A 17,995-nucleotide genomic window follows, 5' to 3' on the forward strand; every position below is an offset into this window, starting at 1 on the left:
ACCCTTTACAACCACTAGTGAATTGTCACAAGTCCTAAAAAAATGTTACTTTGAGCCTTTGATGGGTTTCAGTGACATGGAGTCAGAAACTGAAACTAAAATAGAATAACCTTTCATGAGATAACAAAACAAATCTAAACCCTTAAATATCTGTAATAGAAGACTGACACTTTGTTCACATGTGCAAATCCTTCCAACTTATTTTTTGTTGATTGCTGTTTTCATAGATGATCATACAGTAATTTTTAAAGATGCATATAGAAATAGTAAAAAAAAAAAGAAAAGAGAACATACTTCTCTACCACAGTACCAATGTTCCTGCAAGCTTCTTCAGCAGCCTCTCTGAATGCAAAGTCAGGGTGGGCAACTTTCACAAAATCAGCCTGACAAATCAGAAGAAGAAAACAATAAGTAAAAGAGAATCTTGCCTTATAAACAAAGTTGCATTCAAGCAGTTCCACTTCTATTAACATTTATTCCTAAGAGTTCTGCAAAATCTTTTTGCAGAATTTACTGGTTTTTTCTTAAAACATAAAGCTGATTGGAAAACTTTGCTGACATTTATTAAACCAGACAGTGCATATATCTTTCCAAAAATATCATTAACCTATACACTTCTTAGAAACATTTTAAGTATAGTGTGCCTCTTGTGTATAGACCACCAAGTTATACTTTCACATAACTTCCTAGTAGGAAGAAATATGTTTCAAGAGAAAAACAGAAGTTCTTTTGGATTCAGAAGAAGGTTTTTATTTGACTTACTGATTTTTAGTAAGTCTCCAAATACCTAAAAGGGTCCATAAGGCTAGAAGGATGCTAAAAGGGGGCTGGGGAGCTAGGGGCTTCCATTACTTAAATCAGGGAGGTTGTATTTAATTAAAGTCTAGGAATATATTGTAGACATTTAGCATGATTGTACAGAAAGTACATGCAACAAGCTTCACAGTCTAATAATATGATTGCAGTCTGGTTGAAAAGGCAGCCTTACAAATTCTAAGCACTTCAGATTTTTACTTCTTGGAATTCCTGTTTAAAATTCTGTATAATATTGACAGAATAGGTGCTAAATGACAGCACCTGCCAACAGGTAACAATCACCAAATTGCTTCTAGATGAAGATCTGCAAGCTTTGTGCATCTTTGAACACAAAAACCTGAAAGTAGTACATAGGAGGTAATTTTAACTCAGCAAACTGATACAAAACCATGGGGACTGAATTTTGACATTAGTGTTTTACTTAGATATTGATTGATTAAGCAGAATGAAAAGTAGTCTATACAAAACTTAAGAACTAGTGACTTGACAGAGCATGTAAAAAAAGATGTCTTAAATCTAGCAAACAATAAGAAATAAGATTTGAGAACTGAAAACACACAGAGACATTCAAATGCGAAAACCTAAGTCAAAAAACTCAGTGACCTATTTACTAAGAACTGAATTCAATGAAGGTTGGGTCTGCTTCCTTCAACCAAAGTGTGATGCTTTGATACAAGATATACTTTAGGTAAACAGTTTCCAAAAAGCTATGAAATGCTCTGTTAAACTTAACATTTTGTGATACAGAATATCAGACCAAGTACTATGAATCTGTGGACCATAGAAACTGCAGTCTAGGAAATACCTGCATTTTTCTGTTAATAAAAAAGTAATACTGTTGAGTTTCATCTGCCACTTTTAATCTGCAAGCTCTCCATGGACCTTCATCTTTTAAAGTTCATAACTTAAAAATATGTGCATTGCAAACCCAATTTTATCCTTGAAATCAATCCTCTCTTTTCCCCACTGTAAGTGATGCTGGAAAGTTTACATATTAATATTACAGCAGAAATACAACTGTGATGTCACCACTGTTTTCTTGTTGTTGCTTTTACACTATTTTTACATCTGTTTTAAAAACAATTGGAGCTTGACAGGATTTGTAATTACCTATCAGTTGGTAAAAACACGTAATTAACTTTCAATCAATTTAATTTTATCTCAACACAAAACTTCATGGCGCTGTCTGCCATTTACTGCACTGCAGAAAATCATAAAATGGAACACCATGGTGTAAGCTCAGTCAGTTTAAAAGGATTAATTTTTACTTTATGTAATAATAAAAAAGTAACTTACCAAGTCTGCTACTCTGCACAAGCTATCTGAAAGCTGATCAAAGATCCTTACAGTCTCTGGCCCAGGTGGTGTTGAACATGCCTTCTGTACTAGCTGTTCTGACTCGTGCAATGCTTTGTCTTGTGCTTCTTGAAATCCTTCTGGACAGCTCAGTTCTGGAACACCAAACAGACCCTGCAATGCAGAACACAATGAAAACGCATCACTATTACCCTCCTTGATTTCTGCACCTTCGTATCAATACTGAATTATCACTATGGAATTTTATCAAAATGACCCTAGCTAGCATATTGTAACACTTCACTAAAACGTTCCTACCCAAGTGTCTTTGTAAACAGAATAGTCACAAAACCAGTCACAGACATTGGTATGATGTCAAAACATGTTCATTTCCCAGAGCAAAACCGCACTGAGGTTTTTTTAGCCAGTATTGTTCTCAGGAAACCTTAAGAGTTTGACATCAAATCCTCACAAACTCTTCTCTTCCACACCATAAACTCCTATGCCAACCTTTTCTCAAAGCATTTATCTTGCTTCCAAAGCATGGGCACCAAACAAAACACAGAAAGTCCACTTACGTTTGAAAATGAGGGAAAATCACTCCTTTGAAGCAAAAGAGACTTATCAAGGAATATGACAACTAAGTAGGACTGTCAAAACAGTGAATGAGTTGGCCAATAGCACTAGATATCAATGCTGGATTGATATCTAGCAGGTAATAGGACAGTTGTTTTGGGCTCATTAAATGAGCCACACATACTGGAACCAGATCTCAAAGGAAAAATCAGCAACTGCCAAAAATTTGTGTGGTATGAACAGTTTTATTCCTGAAGTTCCTACCAAGCCTGGCCTTGTCCCACAGGGCAGGGTAGACACAGACAGCAGTGAAAGAGAGTTAAAGCGGTCCTACTGCTGATCAAACAAAATTACTAAAACTGGCTGCAAGAGAAAAGTTCCACAAGACAGACCTACAACAGTAAAAAGATTTCATAGAATCATAGAATCTCCTGCTTTGGAAGGCAACCATAAGGATCACTGAAGTCCAACTCCTGGCCCTGCACAGGACAGCCCTAAGAATCACACCATGCGCCTGAGAGCACTGTCCAAACACTTCTGGAACTCTGGCAGGCTTGGGGCTGTGACCACTTCCCTGAGGAGTCTTTTTCAGTGCCCAATGAACCCCTGGTTGAAAAACCTTTTCCTAATGATTCCTTAAGTTCATTTGAGTTAAAAAAGCATCACTTCGAGCAATACACTCCCTTTGCAACTGCCCAACTCCAACACAAGCATCTCCTTACCTGCTAACTACAGCATCTAACAGTGAAAAGCACATGATTTTACACAACATCTATCCCTTCCCAAATTTAATCTCAGTATCTAAAACCACAATCTGGATTTGCAGATCTGCAGGCTGGTCACTTTATAATGCACCTTCTGCAAACTCTTTGTGTTACAGCTGTCAGCTACAGGTTTGCATATAGCTTGCAAGTATTTATCTAAACAAAACAAAAAACTACAAATTGACAGCTTGTCTGTAAAAGTATATATTCTGAATGAAGCAAAAGCATCCCTTAAAGTAAGTATCTGGGACATTCTGAGTTGCTTTTGCCTATTTTCTTTCTGTCACTGTTGCTAAAACTGCCTTCTTTTTTTCCTAAAGACAGAAACCTTTTCCTCACACTTCCTATGTTTTAATTTATTATTTGGGAACAGGAACTGGACCAAAACAAACACTGAAAAAGATATTTTTATATATATACACACGCACTTACACATAAATATAATTGTATCACAGCACCCTTCAATAATGCTTGTTGTATAAGAGACTCAAGACTTCACTCAGATCCCCAACCAAGGGTTGCAGTATCCTGCAATATCCCAGAGAGCTCCTGGCCTTCCTACTGCCCTACATCATCATCCACCCTCCCGAGTGAGCTCTTCCTGCACATGTAGTCCTCTGTGAACAGGAGGTATCTCCTCTTAGAAATAAATTAGCCATGGAGCTCTTCTTCCATATGATACCAAGCTTGACATAAAAACTGAAAAATTACCAAAAATGAAGCCTGGTGCAGTTCTGTGTGTTCTTTAATGGCACTGGCTGCATAGATGCAGCATTATTCTCTTCGCTTGGCCTCAGCATTTACATCCTACTTGTCACAGCCTCTTTGTGAGCCTGAAATATGCACCTCTATTCCCAAATTACTGTGGGCCAACTGAATTGTCCAGAATTCACTACCCAGGCCAGCCAAATGGGCAATATTTAACTGTATTATTTCCTGAAGCAAAACTTACACCAGTGTGCTTGCAGAGGCAGGAGAACCAACAGAAATGTTTCCCAAACAAGTGCTGGATTATAAAGAGAGGTCAGATTTGTCCTCAGTATACCCTCGAGTTCAACAGCTTTACCAGCCTGGGCATCATGGCAAGAGTAGCTGAGTCAGCAGGCAAACACCTGGATTTTACAGCTATAACTATTCTGCATGCACTGTGCCACCTAACTCTGTCCAGGAGCCAGCCTGTTGATTCCTAGGACAGTCATTAACAAACGCACCCGACTCACCTCAAAAGGAAACACATCAGAAAACCCAAGTGTCACCGACCCAGCAAACAAATGCTTTTTTTTTTTTTTTGCCACAGGACAAATGTCAAGAATAATGTCGAGGCAAGAGGATGTCGGCAGTGCAACAGATCCCGAAGCACTGCCAGAGCGGCACGACACTGATAGAAGAACTAAGGCACAGCCAGGTAGGAGCTGGGAGTGGAAGGGGCAATGGAAGGGGCAGTATCTCTTGTATGTACCTATGGGCGCTACTGAGGCTCAAAGCAAGTATTTCCATACATAAGACCACGACTGTCAAACTCTTCTGCGTCCAAAAAAAAATTACCCTGAAAAAAAAATCCCTTAAAAAAGAGTTCCGATAAGCAGAGCAAAGCACCACGCTGCCAGCGGCTAGGCCCGCCGCAGGCCCGGCCCTTCCCTCCCGCCGCTTCACCGTCTCCTGCCCGCCGCGCCGCCGCGCAGCGGCTGCTGCTGCTGCTGCTTCGCGTCGAAGGCTGCCCCACGGGCACCAGCTGGTGCTGACGGCCCGGCGGCCCGGCCCGCGCCGGCCTGCAGCGCCGCCCAGCGCCGCGGGGAGCGCCCGCCGCAGCCGCCCAGCATGGCGGAGCGCCGTGGAGCGGAGCGGAGCACACCCGCACTGACCCCGGTACTCCCCGCTCACAGCGCGGCCGCGACCTCCGCGCGTCCAGGCCCAGGGGCGGAGCAGGAGGTGAAGGGCCGGCAGGCACAGCGCGGAGCGGGGCGGGGCTCCCTGATCTCACCGCCCCTCAGCCCGCCCGCTCCGCTGGCTTCGGTGCTCTTGCTAGGCTGTCGCTCCCCGGCCTGTCGTGGGCCCGCTCCTCTCGCTCCTCGATCCCTCCGATTCCCCCGGCTGCCCCGCTGCCCTGCTCCCTCCCCGGACGCGCCGGGGCCTCTGCCGGCTGATCACAGAATCACAGAATAAGCCGAGTTGGAAGGGACCCACAAGGATCACCGAGTCCAGCCCTTGGCCCTGCGCAGGGCCATCCTCAAGAGTGACACCACGTGCCTGAGAGTATCATCCAAACGCTTGTTGAACTCTGATATCAGTCCTGCACGTCCTCCAGTTAAACCTAAGTCCATTTTAAAGTGTTTCTTGGCCTAGTTGTTTCTGTGATGCAAACTGAACAGCGGGTGGCTTACAGGGGAAAAAACCACCTCTTGGTGAAAAATTCACATAACCCTTGCCTCTGCTTTCATATTTCCTTTGCAGTCATTCAGCTGACATGAGAAGTGCAGCTGTTCTTCCTGAAAAAACCCACTGCACCATTTTCATTTGGGCTCTGTGATCTGTACTCAGGGTTCAACAACTGTGGAGATGTGCCCACATTCACATTCCCTTGCCTCCCCGACATCCTGAGAGGTGATAGGAAACCAGGACTCATGCTCCGACACTGCATTTGCACTGAATTTCATGGTGCTGGCCCATCTTCATTGGCATCTCTGCTTTATTCTCTTCTAAGGGAAGTGGATGAAACTTATCAACATCTTTTGTTATATTTTTGAGTTTTAGAAGAAGGGGGGGGAAGAAAATTCCGAAAAAAATCACAGAAATTAATCTTTTATGGCACATCAAGGAAGTATCTCTTGATCAGTTCTCCGGTATGACTGCTTCAGTGTTAGATTAAATATTATCTTTCATTTGTTGCCCTGGCTAATTCTGAAGTACAGCAGCATTATGCTGTATTTTTGCACTGGCCTTTAATATCTGCCTACATCGGAGAATCCATGGGGCACTTCCTCCTATCACTCCATTTCACTCCATTTCAGACCTTTGGCTATACGGAGAGCAAAGAACCGTATTTAAAAGCTGTAAAATCCACCCAGCTAGAATAGAACTTGCTCATGCCACAGAACAAGCAAGTGCCACCTGTTTGATACCTGTGTAGGTTTCAAACTGCACTAATTCCAAGTTTAAAAATTATTTTGAAATGGTTGGATGCAAACTAACCAAGTTTCAAGCCCACCTACATATGTCACCCTGGAAGAAATAAACTGGCTTAGAAGTAACTGCTGCTTCATGTTCATACAAGATGGCAGGGACATGTCATATTTCCAGAATATTTATCCTTTATTTTGTCCCACTTTTTTGAAAAACATTTGTCCTTCAGGATTTGTGTATGCACCCCTGTACATTCCTATAGTAAGTTACTAAACTGTGTTGATGCAGAAGAATTGTCCTCTCTTGTGCAGAAGCTGTTCCTGAAAACAACTGTTTTCTGTCGAATCCAGTAGAAATCGTTAAGCAGATAACAACTTTATTAGGGAGGGCTGAAGGACACAGACATTCAGCATTCATGGATAACATGGAGTTATGTGGTAGGCAATGGCAGTGGCTCCAGTGAGTCAGAGGTGCTGAACAGGAGGAACCCAGAGAAGGTGGTATCATCATCAGCGTCTGCAAACAGCCCATTGAAAGTCTCCCCTTGGTGAGCCTGCAGCCACACCTTGTCTCCTCCCTGCAGCTCCAGGATGGTGGCTCCTGAGGCTTGGTCCTCTCCACTCTGGTACCTGTCCACAGTGTGCAGCATCTTGATGCCGTTCTTAACTAGAGCAACTCGGACATTCCTTGAGTAGACAGTAATGTGGTAGGTGAAATAGTAAACACCAGGGTATCTGCAGGTGAATTTGCCAGTAACTGGATTGTAGTCATTGAGACCATTATACAGCACCTTGTCAAACTTGATTGGGCGATTTGGAGGGGGAAATTTGGTGTCAACTGTAAGGCCAACACTGAAAGCACTCCTTGGCAGGACTCCTGGGGCACCTACATTCCCCTTTTCTCCTCTGTCTCCTTTCAAGCCTCTTTCCCCCTGAACTCCTGGATTACCCTGTGGCCCTGTACCTCCAATATTACCTTTAGGACCTGGATTACCAGTCGGGCCAATTGGCCCTGGGAAACCAACTCTTCCAGGATGGCCAATTTCACCCTTTGTCCCTTTCGGGCCAATGGGTCCAATGTCTCCTTTTAATCCCTTTTGTCCTTGCAGTCCCAGCTCTCCCTTCTGACCTTTGTAACCCACTGACCCTATAACCCCTTTTGGCCCCAGTTTCCCAGGTTGTCCTCTTTCTCCTTTATCTCCTTTATTCCCCTTCTCTTCAACAGTCCCATTGGCTCCTAAAGGAAAGGAAAAAAAAAGAAAAAAAAAAAGAAAGACAGTTTCTTGTGGTCTTCCACTGCATTAATAGGGCACAAATTGAGTTTCAGCATAAGGAAATATATATGCAGGTGTGTGTCAGTACTATATATACTGTGCTCACTGTACACACAATTTCTCATACATTGAAGTGCAGGATAAACATAATACCTAAAGAACCTCTTATTGCATTAGAAGACAGGTGCTCTTGCTGAAAGCAGCAAGAATAAGCTCAAAGAAAGGGAAAGGTGTCTACAGGCTGATGGTAGCACTGACAGCTCACATCATCTCAGGCACAAGCAGCATCTGTCCAGATACTTGTTTTCAGTCTTTGGTATACAAAATGGGTGAGATGGTTCACAATTTAATCAGAGGAAGGGGGTTTTTTTAACAACACCCTTGCTTGCCATGTGTTTCTGTAATTTCTGCGTGATGGAACTTTGCTTGGGTTACCTAGATTGCTACTGTAGCAAAACTAAAGGCTTTTTGTCCTAGTTACATGTCACCATATGCTCCATTTATCCTTCATCCACTCTTGGTCTGGAGATCAAAGCCTTTGAAAATCCTCTGGTTGCTGCACAAGGCTTTGAAAGTGAAGATCCCGTAATGTGAAGGGTATGTTAGCAGTTGACAGACAAAAGATACCAGAAAGAACATACGCTCAATCAATCAGAAAAAGAACATGATAATTTCTGCAACAGGGCCTCTGGCTTCTTATGTTTGGAATAATGCTCTTTGTACAGTTTACTGTTCTCAATTTACAAGTGAGAGTATTTAACAGAATCAATGAACTGAAAACAGGTGACATTGTATGGTGAGCCTCTGGGAAAAGTAGCATTGGTACATCGGGACAAGGACACAAGAGAAGAAAGTAGCTTTCTAATTTTAAACAACATTTCTGGCCTCATGTCTTACGCTCCTTTAAGGGATGTTTCTAATTGACTGGAGAAAAGTCTGAGGGATGTAGGGCAGCTTGTAATTACTTCCATGCAACCATGTGTTATTTCTCAGGGTCACCTTCAGGATTCTGGAGAACCTGGACACTGTCATTGGCAAGTTGCTGTTGGATATATACATTGTCTGTGCACAATTACTCTAAGGATAACAAGTCCTTACTTACATATGAAGTATACAGGATCTATGGTATTTTTAGGTGTATAACTTGTGTCTTCTACAATTTGTTTTAAAAGTCTCTTTCTCTGAAGTTTCATAGATACAGGATCCTCAGTCTCCTGAGGTAGCTGCAGATGCAGTGTCTTGCTTAGCAGCTGACAAAAGGATTAGAGATGGGAAAGGCAGGATAACAGCCTGAGTGAACAAGTTGTGGGGCATCAGAGGCAGTGGGATAATTTGAGGTGGCAAATTCCTCTTGCATTGTCAGCATATGTGTGCAGCCTCTACTACTTCAGGAAAAAGGTTTTTTAACCTTTATGGTACTTTTGCTACAGCTAGAATGTATAGTACGTCCAGTATTCACAAACTCAAGGGCAGCAGTTGATAGACAAATAATAAATTGAAACACTTCTTCTCTGACCTTGTTCACCTTTCTCTCCATTGGCACCATCTTTTCCTGGAACGCCAGGAACTCCTGGTTCACCTAGTACAGAATTAAAAAAACAGATTTTCATTAAACCAGAAAACTTGGGATGAGTCCTTCTTCAATCTTTCCTCTCCAAGCCTGGCCAAACAGTAGTGTAAAGCGTACTCTTATTCCTGACTTTTACTGGGTGCCACTGCTGGTACTTTTATCTTATGGAGAGATTCACAGAGAGCACAGTAATTCTGCTTGAGGATGGTGCTTTTCGATACAGAAGGAATCCTTGGCATAACAAGGTGAGTTATGGAGGCGTGTAGAGGTTCTGTATCCTTGTAAGGCCCACCATGTGAAAACTTCTTGTCCTGTTGTTGCCTCCATCCATGGAAATAGAGTGAGGAAGCCACATTCACGAAGAAACACTGCAGGGGCCAGAAGCCTATTGAGCGTGGTTTAGCAGTGGACCCGGTCTTGCTAGGTTGATGATTGGACTCAATCATCTTAGAGGTTTTTTCCAGCTGTAATGATTCTATGATTCTATGAATGGTAAACTCACGCCTCAAGAAGAGATGTGCAGGAGTTTGATGGTAATGAAACATTACAGTGGAATAATATTGCCTGTAGATCTGGGGAAGGCATTCACACTCTTGATCCCTGTATCTAGCATGACATGGACTTTCTACTGCTCTAAAGAAAGCAATTACAAAAGCAATTTTCGTCGTAAAGTCAAAGATGACCAGAAGATGATAAAATAACTGGATTTGCATCCAGAGTGCAACAGAAGAAAAAATAGTTGGCAGTTTGGGTGTAACCATATTCCAAGGGTAGCTCTCCAACCATACTGACTTGAGAACAGTTCTTTAGCAGTTTTCTGCACAGTGGATGTAGCCCAGCATGTGCTGAATTTTCATTGACTTGGTAAGGAACAAAATTAAGTCTGATATGTTTAACTGCACTGCAAAGGTGTATGTACATACAATATAAAGAATGGTAAAATCACCCCAATTTGTTCAAACAGAGAATAGTACAGTCATCAAAACAGATTAATCTAGGAAAAAATGCTGGGGACTTTATCAGAAATCACTGGTACCATGTGATAACTCATTGGAGTAAAGGGAGGACCTTTATAAGATAAATGAAAATAAGCAAGCTTTAGATTTTCCATTTTCAAACCTTCCTGGAACCATGTTTATAGAAAAAGAGGGCAGTTAAAGGTATGTGCCTATTAAGATGCTAATGGATTTTTTTGTTTGTTTCTAGATTTTAAAAAGCTTTGGTTTTAACCAAGCTAGGGCATGGAAAGCAGAAGGAATATATGTGGTTGCTTGGCAGAGAACTCTAAATCATTTTATAAACAACAAGTTCCAAGTAACTCCTTAGTAATCACTGGTGTAAATACCTAAGTAGGTAGACTTGTCTTTTGGTGGTCCAGGGAAGGCCATAAGCAGTGAAAAGTCTTCATTGCCCAAATTATAAATGCTGGTTATTTTTCAGCTGTTCTAGTTTACTGTATAGCCACACGAACAGCTGTGGACTATAAGAGAGACTGAAGCGTTAGGAAAAGGATCTGGAAGATTTTGCCTATACCAGCATAGCCATGAAATAACTGCACATCAAACTACACCTTCAACGCTGATTCTTTAGCATACAATGTTTGAGGATGCATATACTTTTCTGGTGGAGCAGGTGATCCATTAGCTTAGCAAGCCAGTATGTTAAATAGACATTTCCACTAGCTTGAAAGACATAGTGAGACACTTCAGAACATTTTAAGTTAATTTCTTTGAGATTGTTGACCTCCGTTTGGTTTAGATACTAGATTATATATTCCACTGAAAATAGCTGGGATTCACAATCCTTAAGATCAGGACTTGTTAGAAGGGCCTATCTGATAAGTTTAATCTGGGTCAATCTGGGCAGCCAGGCCCAAAATAACAGTGACAGGTTTCTGCCTTAAGCCATAATACCACCTGCATGATGGCATAACTGACCTAACATAAAGCTTGTTGGGGAAAAGTTCTCCCTCAAAATTCTGTGAGAAGGTTTGCAGCAGCAGACTTGCATTTTTCCTGTGCTTTGCATTCTGAAGTTGTGACACTTGACAAGAAGTGTTATATGTCCACATGCCCATAGATTTATCACCTTGTGCTACCCTATCCTTGATATTCCAGCATGGATACAAGGCTTAAAGTATTGTGGGGATGATTAGCTTTAGGATGCTGAGATTATTTCTGTTTTCAGTATCACACACAAATCTCTATTATAACCTTTTAGAGCAGACATGAATCCTACATTGTTTTTCAGTAGTCTCTATGCCTGAACATACTCTGGTACAGTTGCAGCAAGTAGACACACTCAGAAGTAAGTCCTACAAATGTAAAATTTAGATAAGAAAGAGAAATCTTCTTACCACTGCATACTTGCTACTACTCCAAACAACATATCAGTTGTTTTTTTGTTTACTGGGCTTGAAGCTTTTTACAGAAATATAGTTGCTATCTTAAAGGAGTAGGAAAAGATATACAGGCTTTAAAATTTTCAAATAGACTTGAAAATATTCCCAACATAGAAGATAAAGCCTTTTTTCTTTTGTTTTTACCCCATGGACCTGACATCTCCATAGTATTAATTGTCTTGCTTTCATTGTTAAGCCTTTTTTATATTTCTTTCTTCAAACAAGTAAAGGACAAATGTCTGAAATGTTTTCTGAAGACTAGGCAGAATAATCCCATTCATGCAGAGTGACTACACGCAAATTTGGGAATGAATGGCATTGCCTTTGATACATTAAATCATTTATTCTGAATGTAGTACCTGTATCTCCCTTGTCGCCTTTTGAACCGTCACGTCCATCACGACCAGGTGTGCCATTGTGCCCAGGATTGCCAGGGATGCCAGGATACCCTTGGGTACAGACGTCCTGGTTTTCCGTTTCTGCTGTGCTGACTACAATAGCCAGCAGTACAATCCAGCTTTTCATTTTTTAGACAGGTTATATGATTTTGGCTGAAAGATTTAAGAAGCAAAAGTACATCTGCCTAAGTCTGCCTTGGAAGGGAGTGCAGCATAGTGGAGGAAGGAAAACAAGGAAATGGGGTTTCACCATGTCTGTTCTTTTGTTTTATTCATAGGTCTTTATATAGCATTAATTACAGTCCTGAAGACTACTGAGTGCTATTTTAAATAATAATTTAATGGGAATATCAGCCATAGCATCATTATACATTTAAAACATTAGCTTTACACAATTTAAAATATTCCTTAATTCACTGTGATTTAGAGCATCAGATTCTGTTTTGTATTTTCTTATGCAGTTTGACTTGTGGAAATTATTGGCTCTGAAAAGGGAAATTTTGATGTGGGTAGATGGTGAGCAGCTGAAAGTCACAAAAGCTCTGAGGAGGTTTAGAGCTACCCTTGTTGTCCTCAGAATCTATCCAGCAAACAAGAAAACAACAGCTCAGTGCATCTCATAAAGTTTTACATTGTTCTATTTAAAGCATAAGTGCATTGACAAAGCCTGAATTTCATGGATTTGGCTGAATTTAACCCAGATTAAAAGGTCATAATAAAAAGGCAAATCAGGCAAAAGTGTTCATTTTTAATTTCTTTCCCCTCCACCACCAATTGCAGCAAGGAATATAGAGTTGCAGTAGCTATAGACCAAAGAACTTCCAGTGACTGGTCTTACTCCAACCAAAACCATGAAACCCCAATGTCTGGCAAGTCTACAAGTTTATGTACTAGATAATACTATAATAATAATGTTTTTGCTGTCCTAAGCCCCAAAGTTTCGTCCTGTGAGATGATTTATGTAGGACCTGTGATCCCACGTTCATGCACAAGGATTCATACAATGTCCTGTTTCTCTGAGCTGTAGTTTTGCTTATTTAACATATACACATTCCTCTTGTTCAGAAATCACTTCACAAACTCCACTAGCCAGAACAGTGCCCAAAGAGGAGCTATTTCATGGCCATTGCTGCCTTTCACAGCCATGCAGAAGACTGCCTACATCCTTCAATAAGAATAATTACAGCCTGCTAGCAATATGCAATCTAAATATTCTTTTAATGTAGTTTATTTAGGAAGACTCTAATTTTGGGACATGTTCCTTAATCTTTTTATTCTGTGTTCAGAAAAGTTCCCTGTTTTGGAACAATTAGTGGAAATGTGATTTATGGTGTCTTTGCCAATGGTTTACAGAGAGATGTTTAATCACCAGCTAGCAAAATCCCACTTTGTCTGCTGCTGCTGGTTGACACGAAAGGAAGTTGAAAATCAATAAAACATTTGCTACTTCTGAGCTATATAAGCTTTTTCTGCCTTAGTCAAAGGACTCCAGAAGAGTGCAAAAGGAAGAAGTGCTCTGTGTGACGCTGTTAGGATGTGATGCACCCCATGGAGAAGTCTGACAGTCTTTGTCCACTTACAGAAAACCCCATTCCCAGTTGTCTAATGGAGCGTTTCTTGCCAAAAGAATAGACAGTTTGGTCCCCATACATGCATTCCACTCCACAAGCTGACATTAATATCATCATCAAATATATAGGATCCTTGTTCTTACCTCATTCACTTGGTACTTGCAGTGTTCTTGGGCATCTTTAACCAGAGTGGAAAAGCTTCATGTAAAGGAATGCACGCTCAGATATGTGTCTTGAGGACAAGTACTTGTTCGGTCACTAAATTCTCAAAGGTCAGTGATTTAATTCTGAGAGCTGTTCAATAATTAAAACACAGTTTTAAACTGGAATCTTCCTATTTATTCCAGTATTAAGCTGAGGTGCTCTGTGTTTTGGCTTTTACCACTCTTACATGAAAGAAAATTGTTAAAATGGATTAATAAGGCCTTGATTTGCCTGTTCCATTTTACAAATACATCACAGAAATTTTAACCTTTAACAGGTTGGTTGGTTTGTAGGATGGAAGCCATATCTCACACCATTATTGTGCTGCAAAATGTGTAATAGTTTCTGTATCAAGTAATTTTCAATGGAATTAGGGAAAAAGACTATAGAAATTAAAACCAAAAATGCTGAGAACATAACATTACAGATATTAGCTGCTTATGGAAAAGAAGTAACAAGGTTGAATTAAAGTAAAAAAAATGCATGACAAAGAGAGCTTTTCAAGTGTAATTAGCAGGCTCCCCATTTAGCCATTCAAGCAACAGTGAAAGCTACTGCTATACTAAATTATTTAACATTGGTAACTAAATTTTTAAAAGCTATAACTCAATACTTAACTATGTCTTCTTGAAACTCCTGCAACTGCTGCTAAGGACTAATGGAAGTAAAGCAATTGAGCTTATCATCAACTCCTTAAGTGCTGGTCATGAACACTGAAGGATAAAACCAAAAATCACAGGAGTTAATGTGTTATAGGAAGTGGCCTTAATTCACCCTGGTTGGTGCAAGTGACTGAAAACAGTGTGTCTGAGGGTGTTCCCACACTGCAAAGACATGACGCGTGTGGTCTGCACATACCGAAGGACGTAACCTCAGTGCTGCTGAGCAACGAAGCTTTCGGTAAGGTCTTCACCACCACTCTGTGGCAATACGACAATACTGCAAGCGTTGTGGTGCCCTGGTTTATATCTGGGACACCGTGTCTACCGTGCTTTGAGGAAAAGGAAGGACCATGTGCAGCAATTAGCTGCTCTACTTGAATGAACTTCTGTAGCCAAATTAACCTCGCTCTGTGCTAATGGAGAAGAAAAAACGAGAGCTGTGACAAACAATCCTTTTCTTTTTACCCATTAAGCACCATCTGAAATTTTTGAAGGTTGCTTAGTCTCAGCCTCCTTTCTCTACTTAAAAGTTTGAGTCAATAAAAAATAGCCAACCCTGCCAGCTTAGTGCTGTGCCCTCAGTGGTCTGTCCTGCCATGCAGAAAACCTGGGTTTCTTGACAAACCTTTCTGTCTGCAGGGTCCTGGGAGAGTCAGTGGCTCTGGTGGGACAGCACTGGAGGCTCCTGGGGACATGGTACCAGCAGTGGCATGCCCTGGGCCTCCCAGGGCAGCACAATCCTTACAATGACCCAAACAAAGCTGGAATTTTACAGTGATAACAGTCACAGTCTGTCTGTCCCATCCTCAGTTGAAAATGACATCATTTATTAGTTACCTCTACCTCGATGGACTCTGCAGTTAGTCTGGTTTGATGCATTTTTAGCAGAGAATCAAGAAAAATGCTGTAGGAATGGCCTTAAAGGCAAATGTTACTCCCAGCTGCTTTCTAGTGTGTCTTGTCTCATCACAGGGTAATGCCTTGAAAATAATTACACAGTAGCAAAAGCTGATCATTTGCTCTTAAAAAACATTGCATCTGTATGGAAGGAGATCCAGGGGGATTTTCAGATTGATTGCTGTGCTCATTACCTTCTTTAGGAGATGAATATGGCAGTAATAACCATGAGATGGATGGTTAGTGAGATACCTGATCTTATTAGCAGAGCACCTTCTAGACAATTTTTCAGTGAGTCAGTATCTCTGAAGTCTGGGGTATGCTTATAGGAAGTGGCCAAGGTTAACTGTGCCTAGTGAATCTGCCCACTTACAGTTCACTTCAGTGTATATATTGGGCCTTCTGCCTTCTTATTTCCTATGTGCCAGAAATAAGGAGGAATTTGGCAGGTGCCAGGTTCTGCCAGCAAAGTCCCTCAGGTGTACCTCATGGATTCCTTTTCTCTGTACTGGAGGAGTACCTGTACTCCTTTCCTCTTAAGCAGTTTCAGCTTTCCAAAAAACACTAGGAGAGACAGTCAGTAAATCCTACATCGTCTTATGTTTCTCTTCTGAGAGAAACTCAGCATTTGAAGGGCAGTGGTACTCCTTCCTCTGCTGCTGACATCTGCCATTTTAGGTTTACCCTTCTAAACTTCACTGACACCAGAGTGCAGGGATTCTGATGGATACCTCCTAGCCTTCACTTGTCTGCAGAGTGGTTTGTCTGTCATTGCAGGTGGCCCACTCTGAATGCTTGGAACATTAAAATGATTCAGGTAAAACCTTGCCCAGGTGTCATTCAGTTATCAGCCTCCTCCTCCCCAATGCACAACAGAAATGTAACATAAAGAGAGGGAGGGTCCATATGGGGATGCCATATGGAGTCTACAAAGGGGGGGTGGGTGTAAATACATACATATACAAACACATACACACTCACACACAAGTCTGTTTTTTAAAACCAGAGTCTAAAATACCTAGTAGTGGCAGTATGTGAGTTCTCAGCCCTAGGCACTCACCTGGACAACCAGAAGTCAGTTCTGACTGCAGTGAACTAAACCTAACACAGACATGAGATTAACAAAAAACATGATGTGCTGACAGCTTATGCAGTTCTGATGTATTCTCATAATTACATGTCCTCTAGTTTGTTAGAGTAACTGAATTTTTGAAAAGCACTTAGAAATACACTTGTGTAAGGAATATTGGTGTGCTTTTCTTACAATCCATGAGGTGTGCAGTTTTCCATTGCTGACTTTTTCATTTCTCCTTTGGTACTGGAATATAAAAAGGCTCAACTCCACGTTTCTTGTTACAAAGCACAGATCACCATGTAGCCTTAAAAAAACCCAAACCCCAAATCCCACACAACAACAAAACCCAACAAAAAAACAACCAAAAAATTCAAGATAAGCAGTGCTATTTCTGTGTAAACTAAAAGCACCACGTGATAGATCAGCTCTCGAAGAACTTTAAAGTAACTAATAGTAGAACTGATAGTACAGAACGATCTACAGGATTTAGGCTGACTGCCAAAGCATGAAATAAAATGCACAAATGAGCTCACCATGGCCAGGTGAACCACAGGGTCCTTACAAAGCCTATTGATTGCAACATCCTACTCGAGTGTTTGCTCAAGGTATGTTTTTCGGTCATTTGATCTACTGCACTGAGTGCTCAGACTGTGCCTTTCACTTTGATGTTGGTGCACCCAGCACACATCCCACTGCAACAGCAGCACTTGGGAGGCCTGAGAAAGTCTCAGCTTTGAGGTGAACCAAGAAATATAGGTGCCTGGACATTGAAAATAAGGGCAACAAATTAGCAAACCCAACTATTCTGTCAGCGTTTGAATTCACCGAAATTTCTAATGAAAAGATTTCAGCAAAATTTTTTATTTTGTTAAAGCTAATGTGTCTCAGCGAAACATAAGTTTTGACACAGCCTGGAGCAAGAAGGACACAGGTACGCCTTTCAGATGTGGTCCTCTGCCCTGTCAGAATAATGAGAAACAAAAGACTTCCCCAAATCAGAGAAGTAAGCTGAAACCCGAGCAGTGTTGCCCAACAAGCAGGCTGGTAAGCCTCTTCACACACATTTAAGGAATACACCTTTTTGGGTGAACCCTTTCAGAAGGTTTTGCTTTCGTTCCAAAGAAAATAAAATTTAATCCTTCTTACCTGCACTGCAGTACTTAAGTCACCATCCTTTGTTAGCAGGAGCTTTATATTAATAGAGAAGCTGCATTTGCATTTATTCCAAGGGGAACTGTGGGAGCCCTCTGCCAGGACAAGATAAAGCACAGTGACCACAGATGCATATGTCTGAAACAACAAGGATGGACTTTGTTTGATTGATGAAAAATTTAAATCCCAGACTCAGGCTTAGTCGTTGTTAAAATGAACT

At 41.2% G+C, this 17,995-nt stretch overlaps 2 protein-coding genes across 3 annotated transcripts in view; both read right to left on the reverse strand.

Annotated features, from left to right (window-relative positions):
* The window catches only part of MIPEP (mitochondrial intermediate peptidase), a 73,000-nt gene extending 66,955 nt beyond the window's left edge, over window positions 1-6,045 (reverse strand). The window contains exons 1-5 of the mRNA XM_029960900.1: window positions 5,958-6,045; window positions 5,434-5,592; window positions 5,106-5,347; window positions 2,113-2,286; window positions 295-383 (exon numbers count right to left, since the gene is read on the reverse strand). Of these exons, the coding sequence (XP_029816760.1) occupies window positions 295-383; window positions 2,113-2,286; window positions 5,106-5,347; window positions 5,434-5,592; window positions 5,958-6,045 (752 nt within the window). The remainder of the gene's footprint in view (window positions 1-294; window positions 384-2,112; window positions 2,287-5,105; window positions 5,348-5,433; window positions 5,593-5,957) is intronic.
* Window positions 6,046-6,931: 886 nt separating this feature from the next.
* LOC103755470 (complement C1q and tumor necrosis factor-related protein 9A) lies at window positions 6,932-17,906 on the reverse strand. Of its 2 annotated transcripts, none has more exons than XM_018071436.2 (5): window positions 17,770-17,906; window positions 13,929-14,079; window positions 12,176-12,367; window positions 9,362-9,424; window positions 6,932-7,808 (listed from the first exon to the last, which is right to left on the reverse strand). In XM_018071436.2, exons 3-5 carry the CDS (start codon window positions 12,339-12,341, stop codon window positions 7,003-7,005), a joined length of 1,035 nt encoding a protein of 344 aa, XP_017926925.1. In that variant the 5' UTR covers window positions 12,342-12,367; window positions 13,929-14,079; window positions 17,770-17,906; the 3' UTR covers window positions 6,932-7,002. The 2 variants fall into 2 exon arrangements, with proteins under 2 accessions (XP_017926925.1, XP_008919697.2); XM_008921449.3 differs by lacking the exon at window positions 17,770-17,906 and adding an exon at window positions 14,848-15,140.
* Between the last annotated feature and the right edge of the window lie 89 nt (window positions 17,907-17,995).

Source organism: Manacus vitellinus, unplaced genomic scaffold (assembly GCF_001715985.3).
Source record: "Manacus vitellinus isolate BGI_N305 unplaced genomic scaffold, ASM171598v3 scaffold_2_pilon, whole genome shotgun sequence".
Taxonomy (NCBI): Eukaryota; Metazoa; Chordata; class Aves; order Passeriformes; family Pipridae; genus Manacus; species Manacus vitellinus.

Coding starts and splice junctions, on each gene's coding strand:
- LOC103755470 (XM_018071436.2), bottom strand. CDS start 12,341: ATGAAAAGCTGGATTGTACTGCTGGCTATTGTAGTCAGCACAGCAGAA. Junction 9,425..12,175: donor AGGCGACAAGGGAGATACAG/GTACTACATTCA, acceptor ATTCTGTACTAG/GTGAACCAGGAGTTCCTGGC. Junction 7,809..9,361: donor TGGAGAGAAAGGTGAACAAG/GTCAGAGAAGAA, acceptor CCTTTCCTTTAG/GAGCCAATGGGACTGTTGAA.